The sequence below is a fragment of the Nyctibius grandis genome, chromosome 2 (assembly GCF_013368605.1).
Source record: "Nyctibius grandis isolate bNycGra1 chromosome 2, bNycGra1.pri, whole genome shotgun sequence".
Taxonomy (NCBI): domain Eukaryota; kingdom Metazoa; phylum Chordata; class Aves; order Nyctibiiformes; family Nyctibiidae; genus Nyctibius; species Nyctibius grandis.
This window is the reverse complement of record NC_090659.1, coordinates 43,177,950-43,200,337: the sequence shown is the minus strand read 5'-3', so window position 1 is coordinate 43,200,337 and position 22,388 is coordinate 43,177,950. Positions and strand designations below refer to the sequence as shown.

General features: G+C 40.5%; 1 protein-coding gene across 2 annotated transcripts in view; it reads right to left on the bottom strand.

The window, feature by feature from the left end:
- Positions 1 to 1,128: 1,128 nt before the first annotated feature.
- ANOS1 (anosmin 1) overlaps positions 1,129 to 22,388 on the bottom strand; it is a 152,372-nt gene continuing 131,112 nt past the window's right edge. Inside the window, exons 11-15 of one of the 2 annotated variants that reach the window (XM_068395194.1) lie at positions 8,646 to 8,736; positions 6,278 to 6,449; positions 4,799 to 5,019; positions 1,915 to 2,056; positions 1,129 to 1,218 (exon numbers count right to left, since the gene is read on the bottom strand). In XM_068395194.1, coding sequence (XP_068251295.1) covers positions 1,160 to 1,218; positions 1,915 to 2,056; positions 4,799 to 5,019; positions 6,278 to 6,449; positions 8,646 to 8,736 — 685 coding nt within the window. In that variant the 3' untranslated portion in view covers positions 1,129 to 1,159. Of the gene's footprint in view, positions 1,219 to 1,914; positions 2,057 to 4,798; positions 5,020 to 6,277; positions 6,450 to 8,645; positions 8,741 to 22,388 lie in introns of both variants that reach the window. The other variant, XM_068395193.1, reaches the window with a different exon arrangement.

Sequence of the window (22,388 nt, the reverse complement as noted above, 5' to 3'; positions counted from 1 at the left end):
GCACCCTACTGTCTAAATTTGAAAAATGCATTCAAATAAACTACAAGCCAATGTTTTCCAGATGCCAGAATATTGTCACATAATTCTTTCTGTAAGCAGAATAGCATGGAGACAATACATCCATCCTTCTGTTCAAAAGATCCATGGGGAAAAAGAGATACGTGCCTCAAAAACCAAAGCCAAAAAGTACCTCTACGGCTACTTGAATAATAAATATGCCTCAGAATTTCAATTTCTAAAATGTTCATGTTAACTATTCAGATTTTTAACTAGAAAATTGGTGTTTCTTTTCAAGATATTATTAGACCTTGAAATATTATGTACCAAAAAATTATAAGTGGGATTTTAAAAGTCATTCTTCCAGGCCATATCAACTAATTGTATGAATTGCCATAGACTTTTAACGATTCTATTAATTGCCATCTGTTTCTTTACAATGGTACATCTACCCTGTATATTTTTAGCTATTAACTACGTTAATAGAAGATCTACATGTTAAATGTAGATTACCATTTCAAAACAGATGGTTAATACAAATGTATCATCATTCTCCTCCATGGTGATATTGCAATTATTAAATACTGACTATTTTAGGGTTTCTGCTACTGTTTTTTATTTTACTTATGTCCTTATTTCAGATATATGGAGATCTTCATTAACAGCAAAATACACTAGGGCTTAAACTGGTGACAGGCAGAGGTTTAAGTAAAATAGATAATTTAAATACACTGATGACAACATGGCCTCCAGTGTTCAAAAGTATTTATACATCACAAGACAACATTGCAAATATTAACATTGAAGTCACTAAGAGAAAAAGCTGTATACACTGCACCATTTTAATCTACTTTAAACACAGAAATACAAAAACATTATAAGGAACACATTTTTTATTTTCTCACAGGTGTTGAGTTGGATGCGATCTTCAGTTTGCTGAATAGTGTTGGTACTGAAATGGTACTTGTTGTATGTTTCATCCTGGCCTTGGTGCAAACACAAATTGTCATGGTTAAACTATAGAGAAGTAGATACAGATCATACAGGATGCTAACTTCCACTGGAAAATGGGGTTCATTGCTCTTACAGATGTGCCTTTTCCTAGCCTCCATTTGGGAGCTCAGTTTTTCTCTTAGTTATTTGTATAATCATCTGAAACAGTCTAATATTTCTCTGGGGGTGGCTTGTAGTGATGTGGATGATGTTGCTTCAGATGAGGTCCTAAACAAAAGATTAGGAAAATATGCACATGTCAAACCCTGAACATGTAACACCATAATTTATCTGTACAAAAAAGTCTTTGTGAGGCCTTCAGCTTGCAGTCCTTCAGCTTGTAAGTGAACTGCCTGTGTTGACAACTATGTGCATGTTCAGTCCAGACAACTCTAGTGACTGTGAAAGGACAAAATGATTCAAGCAAATGAATCTTGGACTAATTAATTATACTTTTTATTGAGTTTTGCAACATTGAGCTGTACTTTTCAGAAACTTACAAAATGCTGGAAATGGCCATTAAGAGGTCTGCACTGCTTTAGAAATATGATCAGGCTCTAGCCATACTGGACCGAATGCACCCAGAAAAATCTAATCTCGAAACTAAGCGATCCCAGGCGTAGGCAGTACTTGGAGGACAGATCATCTTTGAATCCCAAGTGCTATAGGCATAAGCCAAAGAGCTGTGGTGGAATGAATGGCAAATGTCAGTCCACAGAAACTGAGTGAGAAAAAGACTGCATTTGCTTCCATCATTGCTGATGGACAATTATGGAGGGGGGAACCCCAATATTTTCACGCATCTTAAATTCATGGAATGCTACTGGAACCAATAAAGACTCTAAGGCTCGAGCTAACTGTTTACATGCGGAGGATTGAAGTTCTGTAACATGTAACCACACGTCAAAATGGGGTGCTACTTACTGTGGGGTGAAAATGGAGGAAGGTCGGGTGTTCGGAACAATTTTATCGTAGCTGGCCCTTCCCCACCAGTTGTCAGCACTTGAACTTCCAAGCGGTACAGCATCGATGGCCTCAGATTGGGCACAGTAAGTACATAATGATCCTAAAAGTAAATAAATTGCGTTAATTCTCAGAGCGTCTAAAAATAAAATATAGTTGATCTACTCACACAAAGCAGTGGTTTAAACAGGTTCTGTTACTCTCAGCATCCACAAATTATTTTCTTAGAATTCTATTAAAAGGACTTAATGTATGCATCACTTCGTTGAGAGGGTTTGTTTTTAATTTTCTGCTTGGCATTGCCTTTAGGCATATTTTTTTACCATAATGTTATGGTTTCATGCGTAAGAGGTCCAAGTTGTTCCTTAGTGTTCTTGAAAATGGATGATGTGCTCATCACTAAAAAAAAATATAAAATTTTAACTTCCTAATCATTCTTTTTAACAAACACGTTCATTATATAAACTTGTTTTTATTTTGGATCTGTCTGTGAATTCCACTAATTGGTAAATTAATTCATGGCAATTCACAGGTCTGACCCCCTGCTGCAGCTAGTAAAAATAAATGTGGCTACACAGATTTCAGCATATTTGTCCCAATTACACCATGAGAATCTGCCCTTCTGTTCTTAATCCCATTTTTGGCATGATGGCCTCAATTTTCACTGCTCCATACCTTGTGTGGTCACTTACACTCGTGCAAAATAATTTCAGAGTAAGTTTGTAAATGCTCCCAAATGGGAATACATCTGACTAAAGACTGAAGAGCATTAAGGGATCAAAAGTCCTGATTCACCTTACTCCAAGATGAAAAGGACCAGTCCTGGGAAGGGGACAGCAGGGCATTGACAACGGACAGTGTGGGCACGGTGTGCTCCTGCAACCAGCCAGGCTGGGTCAGCCAGGAGTTTGCAGTTCCTCTGGCTGGCATTGCACCCAGCGCCATGCAGAGGGACCTAAGCGGGCTGTGGGAACAACTGGTAATTTGCTGTTACTGCCAGAGCAGACAGTAAAGGGGAGAGAGATAAAAGGTGGGGAGAAATGTGTATTTTTACTACCAAATTAGCACATATTCTGAGAAGGGGCTGCTCTTAACAGACCTTGCTGAAGCTGTTCTACCTCATATAACATACTGAACGGGTAGGAGAGAGAGAGGAGTGCATACATCACACTCATACACTCACTCTGCCCATTCAGGCACTCCTCCAGCAGCTAAGATCTGTGGGTTTCAGCCCCCCTTGTGTAAATATTAAATTTTTATCAGTCAAAGGCTACCAACGAGAATGAGTGAATGATCCTCACTGTAAAACACCCTACATTCTTGTGGTTTCTGAGAGGTAGGAGATACTGTTTTAGCTCAAACCAGAGTTTTCTTAACCACTTGCCATAAATAGACAGAGATACATATAATATATATAACTAAATAAAAGGAATCTCTAGGCTTTACAGTAGTGAAAACAGAGGAAACCAAAGATAAAAAATTTAAGCATAACACAATACAAAGGAGTGTTTTAAATAAAACTTTATATATATTTCAGACCTAGCTGGACCAAAAGCTTAAAAAAAGGAACAGAAAGTCTGAGTAAAACATATGTCTGCTTCTAAAAAAAATATAAAAACTGAAGTGAAAAGTAACATCTCATGGTCTGTAACTTTGCTTATCATTGTGCTAAAGTGGCTGTTTGCACTCAGTCTGTGACTGAGTGACCACTTCAGGTAATCTTGCAATGTGGCTTGCTGAAGAGACCAAGGCTGCATCTGCACCGTGCTTCCACTCCAGACTGTGGGTCGAGCTTTGAGTGAATTGGTGCAGATCACACAGAGCCTGTACTAAGCTGTAACAAAACATCTCTTCACACTGCGTGGTAGCTTGCCCCATAGTTTTAGAGCACCCGCAGTCAACTTTTGTTTCTTTCCTCCAGAACAGGCAGCTTTGAAACACGGGTGCCCTAGCCTTAGGGCAGTCTGCTAGGAATTAAGACAGAATGGTGAGAACCTTGCCTTGGATTTGTGGAAAACACATTGAATGTACGATGTGTCCAACAAAACATTTTATGCATTCTTTGATGAAATGAATGTCGTGAAAAAATTTTCAGCCAGCTCTGCCCCTAGACACAATTGCCTTGATCCACTTCCCTGAAGTGAATGGAAAGACTCCCAATGCTGTTAGCTGATTTTGGATAGAGGCCAGCTGCTTAAGCCCTTTTGTTGACTTTGGTGGATCTGGCAACAGTCTGAATGAAGTGCTCTTCACCTGCCTCTGCCAGAGGAGGAACTGAAACAGCAAAGGCCATCTTAAAGCAAATAGGGAGAAGAATTCAAACTGTTAATTTGCACACTTTCAGTTAACAGTGAAATCTAGTTCTCCTTTAAATTACTTGTCTGTCAGACAATGGTTCATACTGGCAGAGGGGGAAGCAATTTTTATTTTTCTTAGAGCAATGAGTGACTCAAAGTAAGAGAAAATTCTCTTAAATCCATCGACCTGGATACCAAATAATTAGTAAAATTGTAGCAACTGCCAAATCGATCAGCGTGATCATCAAAAGAAAATAAAAACTATCTATTGCCACACAGATGACCTTTTCCTCCCTTCAGGCATTTCTCAGACAATGGTTGCTACTTTGACAATTGTCAACATTAAAATGTTTGATGTGTCATCAAGAAGAGTAGCTGTGCTTTGTTTCTCCAGCAAGGAGGAAAAATTAAGCATTTCCTGCTCCAACTTGCCTGCAGAGCCAAAGAACACTATGTGTGACACCTGCATCACCACTAAACATTAAAAATAGGCCAGATATGCACACACTTACGAAGCCACTAGCAAAGGAAAGTAACGAACAACTCACTGCTGGCAGTATCTGCGACTGCGAAATGATGCTGTTGGGTAAGCTGTTCTGCCGGCTTTCTGTGGTTACTTCTGCCCAAGTGACTTGAAATCCTGTCATGGGCTGGTGAAGGTCTGCCTTAGATATCTTCCAGGAAAAATGACCAGTGATGTTACCTTCCTGGACAATGAAAGACGCAGATAGATTCTCGGGTTTGGCCAACACTTTGGGTAGAACTGGCACTACAAATTTGGAAAGCAAAAAGATAAGCTAAACTTTGAGAGATAATGTTCAGTACCGTTCATTCAGTTCCACAAATCAAGGTCAGACAGAGCTCTCTTTCTGGTGTTACCCAGGATCCTGCCCGCTTTCCACCATCACATTTTCAGTGTTAACCGAAGCCTATCTTTGATATACTCCGTTGGCATTTTGTGCCAAATTTAAACTTCAAATAAAATCCTGTCAGCTGCAGGCAACAAAAAGGAAAGCCTATGGCATGTAAAGGCATAAGTGCTTCATTCACAGGCAACCATCCTGCTGTTCCTCTCTATTTCAGAATACCTGAGCTCTAGTTTTCAATTTTGGGACCACAAGAAACCAACACAGTAGCACAGAATGTCATGACGCAGGCAAAAAGTAAAATTCATGCTCTAAAACTGTAGTACAAGTTAATAGGGGCACTCTGATTAGAGGAAACACGCTGAGTTGCAGTTGCCCAAGAATAATGTTGTCATGCTGGAAACTCTCAGGAGGGGTGGTCAGGAAATGTCAGTTGGTGACCAGGAGGACTCTGAGGCGACCCATGAAGCACAGGAGTACCCTTGGGGACAGCAGGGACTCAAAGTGAGAGGGCCACCCTCTAGTTGAAGAGAGAAGTTTCCAGACTTGTCTGTGCAAAGCCGTGGCTGACCTGTCCTGATGCTGACAACAGCCCAGCTTCAAGCTGGCGTCTGGACTAGCTGACGCCAGAGGTCCTTACCAACCAACATTTTCATGATTTTGCAATTTTCCATAACCCTCTAGCTATACCTACCATCGTGACAACACTGTAAAAGGTATAAGAGTGCCTTTATTTGTTATTTGAGAGCAGAATTAACCTAAACAAAACCAAACTGAAAAAGCAGCTTGCATCAGTAGCAAAACATTCAAAAGATGGGTCATGCCAGCATAATTATATTTACAGTTATCATCTGTCATTATAATGAATATAACTGGGAAACTGTTCCTCCTTACAAAAAATAAAAAATGTGTAATAACAAATGTTATCATATATTTATAAACAGTCCACTAAAATTATCACCTAATTGACAAAACAGTAATGTGGTGGCCAAAATCTATACTGTTCTGTATTTTAGTTGATTTTTCACATATGCATTAGTAATATTTTTATTTGTTCTGAATCTTGCATTTCCCCTTTTAGAATTGCTTTTAAAGACTTTTTTTTTTGGTGATTATAAATACATTTGAAATATTTGGCTACTTCTCCAGATCATACCTTACCTCCTTCTGCAGGACAATTAATGTGCTTGTGATTTTTTTCTTTAAACGCAGAGCAAGGTGGGGTAACAAAGAAAATACTCTCAGCCTTAAAACGACCTTTAGATTTTGCAGGCAAAACAGTTACTTTATATTTGCATGAAAATGACAGGTCCTTCAGAATCATGTAGTTTTCCTAGAAGAAAAACAAAAAAGATCACGTTGCAAATAGACCTCTAGAAAAAAAATAAAAATTGAAAAATAAGGTTGGCAGAAGATGAAAAGTTTTCTCCAATAAAATATTTTCCTCATATGCTTAACACATGCCAAAATGGATTTTACTCAGAGAATAAAGCAAACATTGCCTATGTTATGATTATTTTCAGTAGCAAAATAAATTAGCATGGTATTTGGATATGTCCTTCAATTCTACAGGGTTCCTCCACCACACTACTTCAAAGCAGCTGGCTTCTAACACCTAGAACAGTCTCTCCTACATGAAGGCAATGGGGATAGCAATGTGAGGATGTAAATGCTAATCAAATTAAATAAATGTAAGAAAGCAGAGTCAAACTGCTGTAAATTACAGGCTTCGTCTTCATTTAACTTTTTAAAAATGCATTCAAAGTCCAGCATGGCATTATGGATCCATTTTTTTCCGCTTTAGTACATTAACTACTTTTACCTTCTTATCCGGAAGAAAAGCTCCACAGCTGAACTACAAAGCACAATTCTCTGTTTAAAGACAATGACTGGAGAAGAAAACTCTACACAAAGTGTAAATGTCCCGCTAAATTCTTACTGCTGTCTAAAGTACATTTGAAAATCACAGCCTGAAAGCTTTAGCACAAATCATATATGAGCAAAAAACGTTTTGCTTCTTTTTTTTTTCCGTGAAAATGTCCAATAATACCTTACTGGCTAAGGTCAAAAGTCCTTCACTGCCTTTTAGATATTTACTTCCCTTTAGAATTACTAATTTCCAGTGTTCTTCTGCATAACTCTCTCTTTTTTGTAATCCCAAACTGGATTTGTCTAACTTTCACTTGGAAGGTCATTTTTGATAGGACACAGAGACTGAGCTGAGAATGGACTTGATTCCCTGCCTTCCACCTGCCAGGACAGTGCCCTAATAGGCTTGACTCCTGCTTAAAATTGTGACAGGACTATTTTTATTTATTGTGACAGGGTCTAAATTCTCAACACTGGAAACGTAAGGCCTTTATCCATCTTGACCTATCATACCCACTACCAGACCTTTTGTAGCATCAACCTTCTTCTGTTTGCTTACAATTATTTTCGTCCTCAAAAAAAACACAGTTTCCTAAAGTAGATTGGATCAATTACTGTAAGATGACTGAGAGAAAATAAATGAAACAATCCCACAATGCATTTGGGCAGATGTACAAAGAGTCTTTCTTTCCTGACCTCTAGTGGAAATAAACTTCTTAAATGTTAAGCTTCTCCTGTCTTCAATGTGCATAACTCGAAATATTGCGGCTGATCATAACATTATGTCACAATCATTTTTTTAATCCACCTCTAATATTTGCTTTGCTGACCCCTTGAAGCAGTAAATCTTACAAGCTAACAGCCTTCTGTATGAGAAATTATGTCTTTTGATTTACTATACTTTTACATGTCATTAACTCCACTGAATTGATCCAGTAGTATAGGTCAGCATAAGAAGGAAAGGTGAATTGTGATTTCTTCCACTCTCCGTAACACACTAAATCAATTGTGATGCACCAATCACATTACTGTGTTGTTCAAATAATGTGTTACAGAGATGGATGACATTACATTGCCAACAAATTGAGTACAAAGAACTGCCACTGCAATATGTATCTGGGCTTACAGGTACTTACATAGAGCTTTTCTCCTTATCTGATATCTGTCTGACTTCCAGATTTAATGTCTAGTATTTTTCACCTACAGTCCTTTCTTCTTATTCTATTATTCTCCTCAGGGTTATGAAACCCACCTGCATGTCTAAAAGAAAACCTAGTTTATTAAACCTAGCTTATTACTGTTCAGTATTTGCACTGTGCTAGATTCCTACACTACTAATTATAGATAAAGCTCCATGTTCTATATGCTGTAGAAATATATAAGTACTTAGCTAAGAAGTTTGTTTGCCTGCTCTTGTTTTCTGAATAACACCGACAAAAAAATATTATTTTAGCCTAGTGTGGATTTAAAAAAAAACAAACCCCAAAACAGTCCAGATGCATCATTTTTATCTTTTGCTGAAGATGAACATGAAAAACAAACATTCTTACTTTTCTGTAAAACATGGTATAAAGCATTCTGTGTCACGTTACAGAACCATCCTTTCTCCTGCTGCTTAGGACCTACTCAGAGTCAAGCAGAAGGCTGAATGGAGACTTACATAAGTCAGCTCAGTTACTTTCCCAAGTCCTTTGGTGTCATTGTGTGCACAGGACTCCAGTAACCAGTGGACTTGGAATTGATTCATGCTGCTATCTAAATGATACAAAAAGAGAGGAAAAGACATATATTATAATTATGCTTTCACCATTGCAACTTTTCTGGCTTCTCTGGATAAAAATAGGAGGAGTTTTAAAGGTTGTAGAGCTGGTAGTTCCTCACTTGTTCTTCAGCATCCTTCAACAGAATGGAGAAAATACTATATACTTTAAAACTTACATCAGCTAATGGAGATAACTTTAAAAATAGTGAATTGGCATTTTCAGATATGTAAGCATATACTGCTTACATTTTTTTAAAAGATCAAGCACATAAATTGAGCATTAAAAAAAATATCAATGCTGCTACTTCTAAACATCCTGCAAATGATGGAAATGACTTTGTGTAAACTGCTTGTGACTATTTTGTCAGAGCACTGCAATATTGCTGCCTGGCACTGCGTGAGAAATCTGTGCCTGAAGACGTGAAAAAGTCGGTAAATCCCTGAGCTTTCTCCTTTCAGAATATATCATAAGACCTGTGCAGTATCTGTCCAAATAAAATTCTAGTCTTGACTCTTAGGAGTAATACCAAAGGCTTGAGTTTGCTCCCATTTAAATCAAAGACAAAACTTGCCGCAGTATCAACAGTATAAGCTTTCAACCAATTTCCAGCTTTTCTAGCTTCTTGTCTAATACTGGTTGCACAAGGAAGCAAAACAAAGGGGAATAAAGAATTAGACAAAAGGAGAAATACTCTCCAGGTAGTGCACATACATCCTGTCATTTTTCTGGATTTAGTTTCCCTCTATCTTCATACAGGGAATGCAAAATTATTTCTGTCATTATTAATTAGCTTGGTACAACATAGTCACTAATGCCATGTGCCTGATTGTGGGTTTCAGGAGGGAAAACAAATATCTTTGATGTCTTAAGGGCTGATCTGGCATTAGACTGCTATAAGCAATTTGGATACAGAAGGGAAGGATTGTAAACTAAAGAGAAAATAAGCAGTGTCTGAAACTAGCTCAAATGGTACTCTGGTAACAAGACTGATCAGAAGATCCTTGAAATAGATTTTTTCAGCAGCTATCTTCATAACAACACATGCTAAATATCTGTGCAATTTCTTTGTAAATCCAACTTCTTTTTTCAAAAAGAAATCTATAAAGAAATAACTTGCTGCCTTGTGATTGTTCCCTCTGAATTAAAAATAAATAGAGAAATGGATGTGCTTTCACTTGCCTCTTAGTTGCTGGGCTTTCCCACTTGATGTGTCTACTGGATGAAGACACAAACTCACAGTGCATTTGTAAGTAGGTTTCAGCTGATTTTGTCTCTTCCAGTTTACTCAGTTACTGCCTGTCACCTGCTTGCACCCCTCTCCTGGGACAAACAAGCAAAACACCTAGCTCCTTGGGACCTGAAAACTTTGTGCTGCTATATTAATAATGGTATATTAATGATGTACACTCAGACAATTAGAATAGAATCATAGAATCATAGAATGGATTCGGTTGGAAGGGACCTTAAAGATCATCTAGTTCCAACCCCTCTGCCACAGGCAGGGACACATTTCCACTAGATCAGGTTGCTCAAAGCCCCATCAAACCTGGCCTTAAACAGTGCCAGGGAGGGGGCAGCCACAACTTCTCTGGGCAACCTGTTCCAGTGTCTCACCACCCTCACAGGAAAGAATTTCTTCCTAATATCTAACCTAAATCTACCCTCTTTCAGTTTAAAACTATTCCCCCTCATCCTATGACTACATGCCTTTGTAAAAAGCCCCTCTCCTGCTTTCCTGTAGGCCCCCTTCAGGTACTGGAAGGCTGCTAGAAGGTCTCCCTGGAGCCTTCCCTTCTCCAGGCTGAACAACCCCAAGTCTCTCAGCCTGTATTCATAGGAGAGGTGCTCCAGTCTTATCATCATCTTCGTGGCTCTCCTCTGGACTTGCTCCAACAGCTCCATGTCCTTCTTATGTTGGGATATATGTATATACCAGTACTATTCAATATATTCATTAATGACTTGGATGAGGGAATAGAGTGCACTGTCAGCAAGTTCGCTGATGACACAAAACTGCGAGGAGTGGCTGACACACCGGAAGGCTGCGCAGCCATTCAGAGAGACCTGGACAGGCTGGAGAGTTGGGCGGGGAGAAATTTAATGAAATATAACAAGGGCAAGTGTAGAGTCCTGCATCTGGGCAAGAATAACCCCATGTACCAGCACAAGTTGGGGGCAGACCTGTTGGAGAGCAGCGTAGGGGAAAGGGACCTGGGGGTCCTAGTGGACAACAGGATGACCATGAGCCAGCAGTGTGCCCTTGTGGCCAAGAAGGCCAATGGCATCCTGGGCTGTATTAGAAGGGGTGTGGTTAGCAAGTCAAGAGAGGTTCTCCTCCCCCTCTACTCTGCCCTGGTGAGGCTGCATCTGGAATACTGTGTCCAGTTCTGGGCCCCTCAGTTCAAGAAGGACAAGGAACTGCTAGAGAGAGTCCAGCGCAGAGCCACGAAGATGATTAAGGGGGTGGAACATCTCCCTTATGAGGAGAGGCTGAGGGAGCTGGGTCTCTTTAGCTTAGAGAAGAGGAGACTGAGGGGTGACCTCATTAATGTTTATAAATATGTAAAGGGCAAGTGTCATGAGGATGGAGCCAGGCTCTTCTCAGTGGCATCCCTTGACAGGACAAGGGGCAATGGGTGCAAGTTGGAACACAGGAGGTTCCACATAAATATGAGGAAAAACTTCTTTACGGTGAGGGTGACCGAACACTGGAACAGGCTGCCCAGAGAGGTCGTGGAGTCTCCTTCTCTGGAGACATTCAAAACCCGCCTGGATGCGTTCCTGTGTGATATGGTCTAGGCAATCCTGCTCCGGCAGGGGGATTGGACTAGATGATCTTTCGAGGTCCCTTCCAATCCCTAACATTCTGTGATTCTGTGATTCTGTGATTGGGGGCCCCAGAGCTGGACGCAGTACTCCAGGTGGGGTCTCGCGAGAGCGGAGTAGAGGGGCAGAATCACCTCCCTCGACCTGCTGGCCACGCTGCTTTTGATGCACCCCAGGATACAGTTCGCCTTCTGGGCTGCAAGCACACATTGCTGTCTCAGGTTGAGCTTCTTGTCAACCATCACCTCCAAGTCCTTCTCCTCAGGGCTGCTCTCAATCCATTCTCCGCCCAGCCTCTATTTGTGCTTGGGACTTCCCGAACCTATGCGCAGGACCTTGCACTTGGCCTTGTTGAACTTCATGCGGTTCGCAAAGGCCCAGCTCTCCAGACTGTCAAGGTCCCTCTGGATGGCATCCCTTCCCTCCAGCATGTCGACCGCATCACGCAGCTTGGTGTCGTTGGCAAACTTGCTGAGGGTGCACTCAATCCCACTGTCCATGTTGCCAACAAAGATGTTAAACAGGACTGGTCCCAACACCGACCCGTGAGGAACACCACGTGTCACATGTGTCCACTTGGACATCAAGCCGTTGGCTGTAACTCTTTGAATGAGACCATCCAGCCAGTTCCTTATCCACTGAGTGGTCCATCCATCAAGTCCATGTCTCCCCAATTTAGAGACAAGGATGTCATGTGGGACAGTGTCAAATACTTTGCACAAGTCCAGGTAGATGACATCAGTTACTCTTCCCCTATCCACCAGCACTGTAACTGCGTCGTAGAAGGCTACCAAATTTGTCAGGCACGATTTGCCCTTACTGAAGCCATGTTGGCTGTCACCAATCACCTCCTTGATTTCCATATGCCTCAGTATACTTTCCAAGAGGATCTGCTCCACGACTTTGCCAGGCACAGAGGTGAGACTGACTGGTCTGTAGTTCCCCGGGTCTTGCTTTTTTCCCTTCCTGAAAATGGGGGTTATGTTTCCCCTTTTCCAGTCAGTGGGAACTTCACCAGACTGCCACGACTTCTCAAAAATGATGGATAGAGGCTTAGCAACTTCATCTGCCAGTTCCCTCAGGACCCGTGGATGCACCTCATCAGGTCCCATGGACTTGTGCACCTTCAGGTTCCTTAGATGGTCTCAAACCTGATCTTCTCCTACAGTGGGTGGTTCTTCATCCTTCCAATCCCTGCCTCTGCCTTCTGCAACTTGGGTGGTGAGGCTAGAGTACTTGCTAGTGAAGACTGAGGCAAAAAAGTCGTTGAGTACCTCAGCCTTCTCCATATCCCGAGTAACCAGGTCTCCCGTTTCCTTCTGGAGAGGGCCCACATTTTCCCTAGTCTTCTTTTTATCACTGACATACCTATAGAAGCATTTCTTGTTGTCCTTGACATCCCTGGCCAGATTTAATTATATCAGGGCTTTAGCTTTCCTAACCAGATCCCTGACTACTCAGACAATTTCTTTGTATTCCTCCCAGGCTACCTGCCCTTGCTTCCACGCTCTGTGGTCTTCCTTCTTGTGCCTGAGTTTATCCAGGAGCTCCTTGTTCATCCACGCAGGCCTCCTGGCGCTTTTGCCTGCCTTCCTTTTTGTCAGGATGCATTGCTCCTGAGCCTGGACGAGGTGGTCCTTGAATACTAACCAAGGAATTTGTCATCCACGCATTCCAGGAACCTCCTGGATTGCTTGTGCCCAGCTGTGTTGTCCTTCCCACAGATATGAGGTGGTTGAAGTCCCCCATGAAGACCAGGGCCTGTGAACGTGAGGCTGCATCTTTCTGTCTGTAGAGGGCCTCATCCACTCGGTCTTCCTGGTCAGGTGGCCTGTAGCAGATCCCCATTATAATGTCTCCCCTCCCTGTTCTCCCTTTAATCCTGACCCATAAGCTCTCAGTCAGCTCCTCCTCCATCCCCAGGCAGAGCTCCATGCACTCAGACTGGTCATTGACAAAGAGCGCAACACCTCCTCTTTGTGGCAATTAACCACAGTGAATCTGTTATTGAATGTATATTATCTGATAATCACAACTTATTATTTTAACCTATGTGCATATAAGGTGGACTGCTCTTTGTAAAGCAACAAACTGGGTATTTTTGCTTATCATAACTTTCACCTGCAATCCATAAATAAATCACTCTCTCTTTGATAGAGATTATCCAAGCCAATTAAGCCTTGCCATTATCCAGTCAGCAAGAACTGGATAAGACACATACCTCAGGTAGGTCACTGAATATCACTACATAGGCCACTGGGAAAAGATAGATCCCAAGCATCAACAGCTTGCAATAGCTCAGCATCCAGATATATCAGTGTAGAGGTTTACTAAGCCTCTGTTCAGAAATGCAATTAAACAGGTTGGAACCCAAGATATTTGGTATTTCCAGCTCCTGGCACAGTAGACTTCTGTTTAGATTTTATTGCAGCTCCACCTCCATTCCTTATGTGAGCTTCTGCTCTCAGGCAGTTCTTTTCTTCCTTCCTACTTCTCCTCTCCTGCATTAGCAAACCCTTAGAAACCCATCTGTAAACAGCTGTGGTTTCTGATAACCTTTTTATTTGAGCTGGAAAATCAGGAAGAGGTTAAAAAAATTGTTATTTCACTTCCTGTCAACTTGGACTCTAAATGTAGGATGAAGGTTTTTAATAAACATAATTTCATATTTTTTTATTTAAACAAAATGAACAAATGAATCTTATATTTGATAGTGCTCACATCTGGTATTCTGATAACAACCTATATTGAAAAGACAGGATTTCCTCTCTTTTCAGTGAGTATGTAATTAAAGCTATTTCAAAAAGGTTTTTGCGTACATATATAAAAGTACATCAACTGCTATAAACTGGAATGCATCCAGACAACACCAGCTAAGTTTATCCAAACCTTTTCATTCGAACAGGCCTTCTATTTTCAAGACTAAAAAAAACCAAACTTCTATTTTCAAGACTAAAACTTCTTCAGTTCTCGTCTCCACCTTTGTGACTGCTGTTATCTAAAACATTTGAACATAAGCGTGTTAATTGCTTTTTGTTAAAAAGAAGAATGTAAAAACAATTGACAACAATAAAAACAATTTTCTCCTTTTAAAAAATCTATCCTGCTGGGGTCTAAAGCCTGAGCAATTCGGGTTGCAAAACTGAAATAGGGAAGAAGCTCCTACTTGAGACAGAAACCTTTTAAAAAACATGGAAAGGTGATACATTCTGGAATTAAATAAAGCTAGAAGCATGAAAAGCTCAAAGTGTATGTGCATGCATGAAGTATGCATATTGAATAACAAGACTGGTTTAGAAATTATCTTTAAATTTTTTAAAAGCAAAAGAAGACAAGATGTATGGAATGATCTAAAAAGCCACATAAGAGACTTCAAAAAAAAAAAAAGATGAAAATATGCATTTGTTTTATAAAGCTACTTATAAAGCTCATGGCTCTAGAGTTTCATTTTTGTGCAATATTATACACCTGATTTTGTGTTTATAGCACATGCAAAAGAAAAGCTTTTCTCAGACTTCCTTTCAGCAATATACACTCTCCTAGTGAGACCGCTACTGCAATTTTATTTGGATTTTTGTTTTCAGCTGTCCATTACAAGCTCAGTGGTAGGTACAGGACAAGCGATCCAAGCTTCAGTCTAGCTGAACATCAGCCACTACCACCAAAGCTAATGGTTCTGAACTAAGCCCAGCTGAAGTTAGTACACTGTAATCCACACCACATCTTTTTCTGAAAAGTCATTTGAGTAGCTAATATTAACAGACTATCCAGTATCTAATGGGACTGATTTTGGTCAGTTTTATGACAAAGCTCTGCTATCCCTTCTAGAATAGCTACACAACACTGAAAAAAACCTGCCAGACTCCTTCAGTCAGGTTCCCTGATATTTCAGGGAACTCCTTCAGTCAGGTTCCCTTTATAATATAACATTATAAAGACTTTTTCGTATATAAGCAATCTCCTTCTTAATAGTTTGAAGATTTCTTGGTTCTATACTTCAAATTAAGAGGTTTTATAAAGCTTTATAGCTTCATTATTCTCATGGTTAGAAAGTATGCCGTTTAACACTAAAAGACTGATGCTTGCACAAACAGCAAGCATTCATCTTTCCCATACTCAAAATATTTGTATGGGAACACTGAACTTGAAGGACATACTAAGTGCTAGCACTCATTCGAACAGCTCCAAGCTTGTGAAATTAGTCAACATAATAATCATTTCAGTAAGAACTCCTTAAAGGACTGTTACAGCAGACAGCTTATTCAAACAATTACTTTTATTCTCAAGCTTCTTCTAAAAGGGGGAAAAAAAAAAAAAAGCAAACCAGAAAAATTACTTTAAAAATCCCTGTAAAGTTACTGTCATGGACATGACCTTCAGCTGCTCAAGCTAAAGATATCTTGATGTGTCAGACAGGTGCACGAAACTAATCCTCCCAAATAAATTAATAGTTAATGGTAATTATTCTGGCTATGATTCTTAAAGTAAATTTTCTGAGGTATAAAATGAGTTCCTAGCCTTAAGAAAACATTCCTATACAGACATCACATGAGCATGTTCTTAAAATTCCACATACGCTCAGCTGTTTTACTGAACAAGAGTAAGCAGCCAACTTTGCTGGACAGAAATCTTAAATCTCTAACTAGAAATGTATTGATCAGAGGATGCTCTAAAGTATGTTGAAAAGATGTCTGTTTTTATTCCCTCCTTCGTATGTTTCACCCAAAAAAGGCTTTAACTCCACGTGAGTATCTCCACAAAGCTACCCCTCTATCGACTGTGTTTATGAAGATGTTCATCAGATTTATCTTCTTTCTCCCCCTCTCCAATCTAAACTCTTTAGTTCTATTTCAATTAAAATAAATAAATTACAGATTTTTTTTTGGAGGGAAATGCACATTTATTCTTCAGCTTTAAGCTGTAAAAGCAGCTCAAAATCCCATTAATGTCAATGCCAAATACATCTGTTTGTCACTTTGAAAAGCTCAGGTTCATATGCACAATTTAAGCATCTTAAATTGAAAAGTTTTGCTTAAAGTACTGCAACATATCCTAAGTCATGGCTGCACGATGGTTAATAGGAATACCCTAGGCCCACATTCTACATTTGCTAAATCTCATCATCTCCTTACTGAATTTGAAGCTCAAGATCCATTCAGAAAAATCACCTGACACAATGCCAGGTAACTCTGCAACTTTTCCTAGCTGGAATTTCTGGGTTAAATAGTTCTACAGTTTATTGAAAATAAACTAAATTAAAAAGTAATCTCTTTTCCTCATCTTTGCCAATATTTTCTACATTTCTGTTCTGCTGTACATTTCCATTACTGCCAGCCATGTGAGTAATTTCATCTAATGTGGTTTCTTTTTTCCTACCATGTTACCACAGACAGCTCCTTTCTTTGCCTCAAATATTTTTTTCTGCTTTATATTACATTTATTGTTGCAAAAGGGTGCCAACTTTACAATCATGAGGAACTGAAGTGTGCTTTGTAGCTAGAAAACTGGCATAGCATGGGCAGGAACAGCAGGGAAGTTTGTTCACATAACGCAACATCACCAATATGGCAACAGCCTACTATCACTCCAGGAGACCAGGTAACCAGACTTAAGAGGTATGTATTTCTTTGTATTCCTGTGATCCACAGCAAGAAAATCGCAGCAGACTGTTCTGGGAACTGCGGCTAGTTCTACTGATGCTTTGCTGGAGGTCTTTAGCACTCCATGACTCCTTACCTCTGTTCCACCCCTGTCAAGTGGTGATAATGATAACGGTCTCTACTGTAAAAGTATTTCAGCTCTAGAGTTGTATATTATTCTGTTTCATGGGTGGTTGTTGGATGATGGGTCTCTACAATTTGGTATAAATATGCCAATTAATCCCAGCTGTGACAGCACTATTATGCAGGCCTAATTTTTAGAAAGAAAAAATTATTCAAAAGAAAAATCAAATGGGATTTGCTGGAAGACAAGATTTCAGAGCAGACATGTTCAACAACAGCAGCTGAAACTAAGGTTTAATTACTGTAAAAATGTCTGGCATCAATAAACACAGTAACCTCAAGCTGATTTCTGTATCACGACAGGATTTGAAGTAATTACCAAGCAGTGTCTGATAGATTTTCCCATTAGAATAAAATATGGTAAAAAAGTAAAGATTATAAAATAAGACATACTTATATAAAAACCTTTGCCTGGCAGCATAAAAGTATTAATTCAATATAAATAACAAGCATATGTTGAATGAGTATTTCAGTAAAAAAGGAAATGGTGTTCTATATTTTTTGCGAAGCTACCTCAGCAAACTGACTCCCTCCAAAATATATACATATAATTAATACGCTAATCATATGTCAAAAGGAGTTGTTATCAAAGTTTGGAAGATAATTAGCCACAAGTAAACCTGCTGCCTTCATTCAAACCTAACCTTTCTTCAAACAGAGTACCATAAGGAGACTGAAATTTCTGTGAAGCTATTCAGTAAGAAAATTACTGAAAGAATTTGTTCTGCATGTAGCTAAACCTTTGGATTTATCACATATTGTTAAATCCGATATTTCATACAGCAAACTGCAATGATTATTTGTGGCTGGCCACATGGATTTTGTTTTTCTTCTCATACTAGGGAGCTGATCTTACAAGCTTCTGAGCACTCTGGCCCAGATTCAACAAAGCACTTAAGCATATGAACAGTCGTGTTGACTTCAATAGTTAAGAGTAGCTAATGGAAAAGGCCAGAAAGTTTAGTACCCACCAAGATCAAGACACTAATGACCATACAAACTATAGTTAAAAACAGTCTTGAACATGTCTTTGATTGTCTTAGACTAATAGGAAGAAGGAAATACAGCAAAACTAAGTAATTTCCTTTCTGGATCATGTGTCTTGCAGCATTACTGCTCTAAAAATAGGCTATAGCAAGGGGTAAAGATTTTATATTTAATACCACAGTACAGGGCAGAATCTGCTCCTGGCACATGAAGTGCACATCTCCGTATCTACAAGCTTGATTGTTTCTAAGGCAAAGGTACAGTATGATTTTGGGGATTCCTGTGTCAAACAACACACCATCCAGGACAAAAGTTACTCACCTCATTGTATTGAATGGTGCAGCTGTGCTATGGTGAATGTAAAAGTAACAATGGTAAATAGTGAAATTTATGATGCCTTCCATAATCTCTGAAGTGCCCAAACACATGTACAAGTCAAAGGCTTCCTGAAGAAATGTTTCTGCCCTATCTTCTTCCAGTATGCAACCCCTGATGCACCTTTACAGCTGTGGATCTAATACAGCACAGCACTGCTTCCAGACCACCATTCTGGCAGAAGGATGAGCAGCAGTGTTTGCTCTGCAGCATAACCTGCCTCTATTTCCACATCAAGAACTATTAGGCAAACAGTTGAGACAGCATACAATGAAGTGTCTTCTGCTCTCTCAGGCTTGCACTCATCTGGCTATCAGGCCACCATTCTTCTCCATGTCAGCACAGAGTTCTACAATATGCAAGTTTCCACAAACACTTTTTCTGCTAAAACTCAGTTGCTGGAGAGGTCCTGAAAAATATGCAGGGAAGGATTAAATATGGGCAAAATGGTTTCCTGGTTAACTGGAGAAGTTCCAGCTGACTGGAAATTAGCAAATGTAACGCCCATCTACAAGAAGGGTCGGAAGGATGATCCAGGGAACTATAGGCCTGTCAGCCTGACCTCGGTGCCAGGCAAGGTGATGGAACAGATCATCCTGAGTGCCATTACACAGCACATGCAGGACAATCGGGGCATCGGGGCCAGCCAACATGGATTCATGAAAGGAAGATCCTGCTTGACCAACCTGATCTCCTTCTATGACCAAGTGACCCGCTTAGTAGATGAGGGCAGGGCTGTGGATGTAGTCTATCTAGACTTCAGTAAGGCATTCGACACTGTCTCCCACAGCATCCTCCTAGACAAACTGGCTGCCCGGGGCTTGGATGGGTGGACTCTTCAGTGGGTTAAAAACTGGCTGGATGGCCGAGCCCAGAGAGTGGTGGTGAATGGGGCAAAGTCCAACTGGCGGCCGGTCACTAGCGGTGTTCTCCAGGGCTCAGTTCTGGGGCCGGTGCTGTTCAATATCTTTATAGATGATCTAGACGTAGGGATTGAGTGCACCCTCAGCAAATTTGCAGATGACACCAAGCTGGGTGAGAGTGTCGATCTGCTGGAGGGTAGGAAGGCCCTACAGAGGGATCTGGACAGGTTAGATAGATGGGCCGAGACCAATGGCATGAGGTTCAACAAGAACAAGTGCCGGGTCTTACACTTTGGCCACAACGACCCCATGCAGCGCTACAGGCTGGGGGAAGAGTGGCTAGAAAGCGGCCCAGTGGAAAGAGACCTGGGGGTGCTGATCGACAGCCGGCTAAACATGAGCCAGCAGTGTGCCCAGGTGGCCAAGAAGGCCAATGGCATCCTGGCCTCTATTAGGAATAGTGTAGCCAGCCGGTCTAGGGAAGTGATCGTCCCTCTATACTCGGCACTGGTGAGGCTGCACCTTGAGTACTGTGTTCAGTTCTGGGCCCCGCGCTTCAAGAAAGATGTTGAGGTGTTGGAGCGAGTCCAGAGGAGGGCGACCAAGCTGGTGAAGGGTCTGGAGGGTCTGTCCTACGAGGAACGGCTGAGGGAGCTGGGGTTGTTTAGCCTGGAGAAGAGGAGGCTCCGAGGTGACCTTATTGCAGTCTACAACTACCTGAAGGGAGGTTGTAGCAGAGTGGGAGTCGGCCTCTTCTTCCAGGCAACTAGCGACAGGACAAGAGGACACAGCCTCAAGCTTCACCAAGGGAGGTTCAGGTTGGACATTAGGAACAATTTCTTCTCAGAAAGGGCCATTAGACATTGGAATGGGCTGCCCAGGGAGGTGGTGGAGTCACCATCTCTGGATGTGTTTAAGAAAAGACTGGACATGGCACTTAGTGCCATGGTCTAGTTGACATGGTGGTGTCAGGGCAATGGTTGGACTCGATGATCCCAGAGGTCTCTTCCAACCTGATTGATTCTGTGATTCTGTGAAAATCCAAGTGAATAAATGAAGCAGTGTATTTACTACACATTGCGTCAGTTTTAAAGACACGATTAGTATAAAGTGACCCACATGGTATTTGTTGCATGAACAAAGAACACTTAGAGAACGAATACTTCAGTGTACTGCAGGAAAGCAAACCATCTCAGTCAGTACTTGATCATAACATTGATTTCTTCACATACTGGTTCATGAGCCATTCTACACCTCTCTGAATCATGGCATTTCTTGCCAACATTTGAAAACTGAAGCTAATGACAGGAGAAGAAATAAAGATAGAATAACAAGTGCTATTTTACTTATGGTAGTTCAGCAAAAGCAAAGTGAGTTATCAGTCTTAGGATACATAGGTAAACACAATTTACCTTCAACTAATGATAAAATGATGCATTGATGCGCTAATGTGTTGTGAGCCTCTCTGCGCTCCTCTTTTCCCTGTAAAAACTATGTTGTCAGTGTGTTCTGTCTCAGACATCTTAGGTAAGTTCTCTCAAAAAAATGAAATGAAAACAGCTGTGGCTCTTTAGCTGCCTGTGCATTGATTCACCCAGTGGCATAAAAAAAAGAAAAAAAACCCCAAAGTGTCAAATAAGTGGTTATGAAATTCATGGTATTCATGACACCTCTGAGAAAAAGAACTTTTCAATAATCACCTATTCAAGCAGTATGATTGAAATAAACACCAAAATCCTCAGCTGACATTTAAACTTCATTCAATAAACACTTCCTAACAAGGCAAACTATACAGTTTCCTGCTCTCATATGGAATATAAGCAGTATCATTTAAATCACAAAGATTTTGTTTCTCACATTACGCCACTTAAAACAAACTTTCTTTCTACAGAACACATTCTTTGTACAATACAACGATAAGCCTTTCCAAAATGATATTAACAATTAGTGTGTAATTTAAAGACAGGCCTGAACCACAATATTTGTGTCCATACCTAGACCTAGGAAGCCTCAAGGTTTAAAGATGTTTATATTGAGGGATTTAAGTTTGGGATCATCTCTAAGCCGGATTACCTCTACCCTCACTCCTTTTCCCACACACAACATCCTATACAAAGTGAGTTCAACCGTATCTCATTCTGTTTTTTTCTTACAAGGAAATTTGCCTCTTGTGAGCTCCAAGTCTCACAATAGCTGCTTTTAGCCTGAATAGAAGCTTCCTACGTTACTCCCTCATGGCCAGATTTTCAAAGGTACCTAAGCATCCAAAAACTGAATTTAATGAAAAAGGACGGCCCTCCCGCCAAAAAAAAACAAAAAACAAAAAAAAGCCCCAAATAAGTCCAAGGCTCGCTATGGTTATACATCTATTGAAAATGTCGCTAGGTACTCTACCATTAACTTTAGCCTTCTGTGTAACTTTGACAAATCTAGACACTAATTTAGGTGGGGAGGCTATACTGAGCGTAGGTAATCTGGGAGTCCTTTCCAATTCCAGAGTCAAGGTGCAGACCCAGCTCACTGCTAACTCCACAGTGGGAGGAGACGCAGAGGTGCACCTTCTACTCCCTTTTCTCTCACACCCTATGCAAAATCCGTATGGGTGGGTTTGTACACATGTACAATGCTCCATCAAGTTCCAAAACTGGACTTTCATGGTATGCATCATGGCATGTCATATCAGGATGTTGCTTTGCTGAACTGTTATTCATAAAGTTAATGGCATTAATATGCAGTTTCTAAATCTGCTGTTTAAGACTACTGAGCCTACAAGAAAAAGAACAGAGCAAAAACAGGTTAAATATCT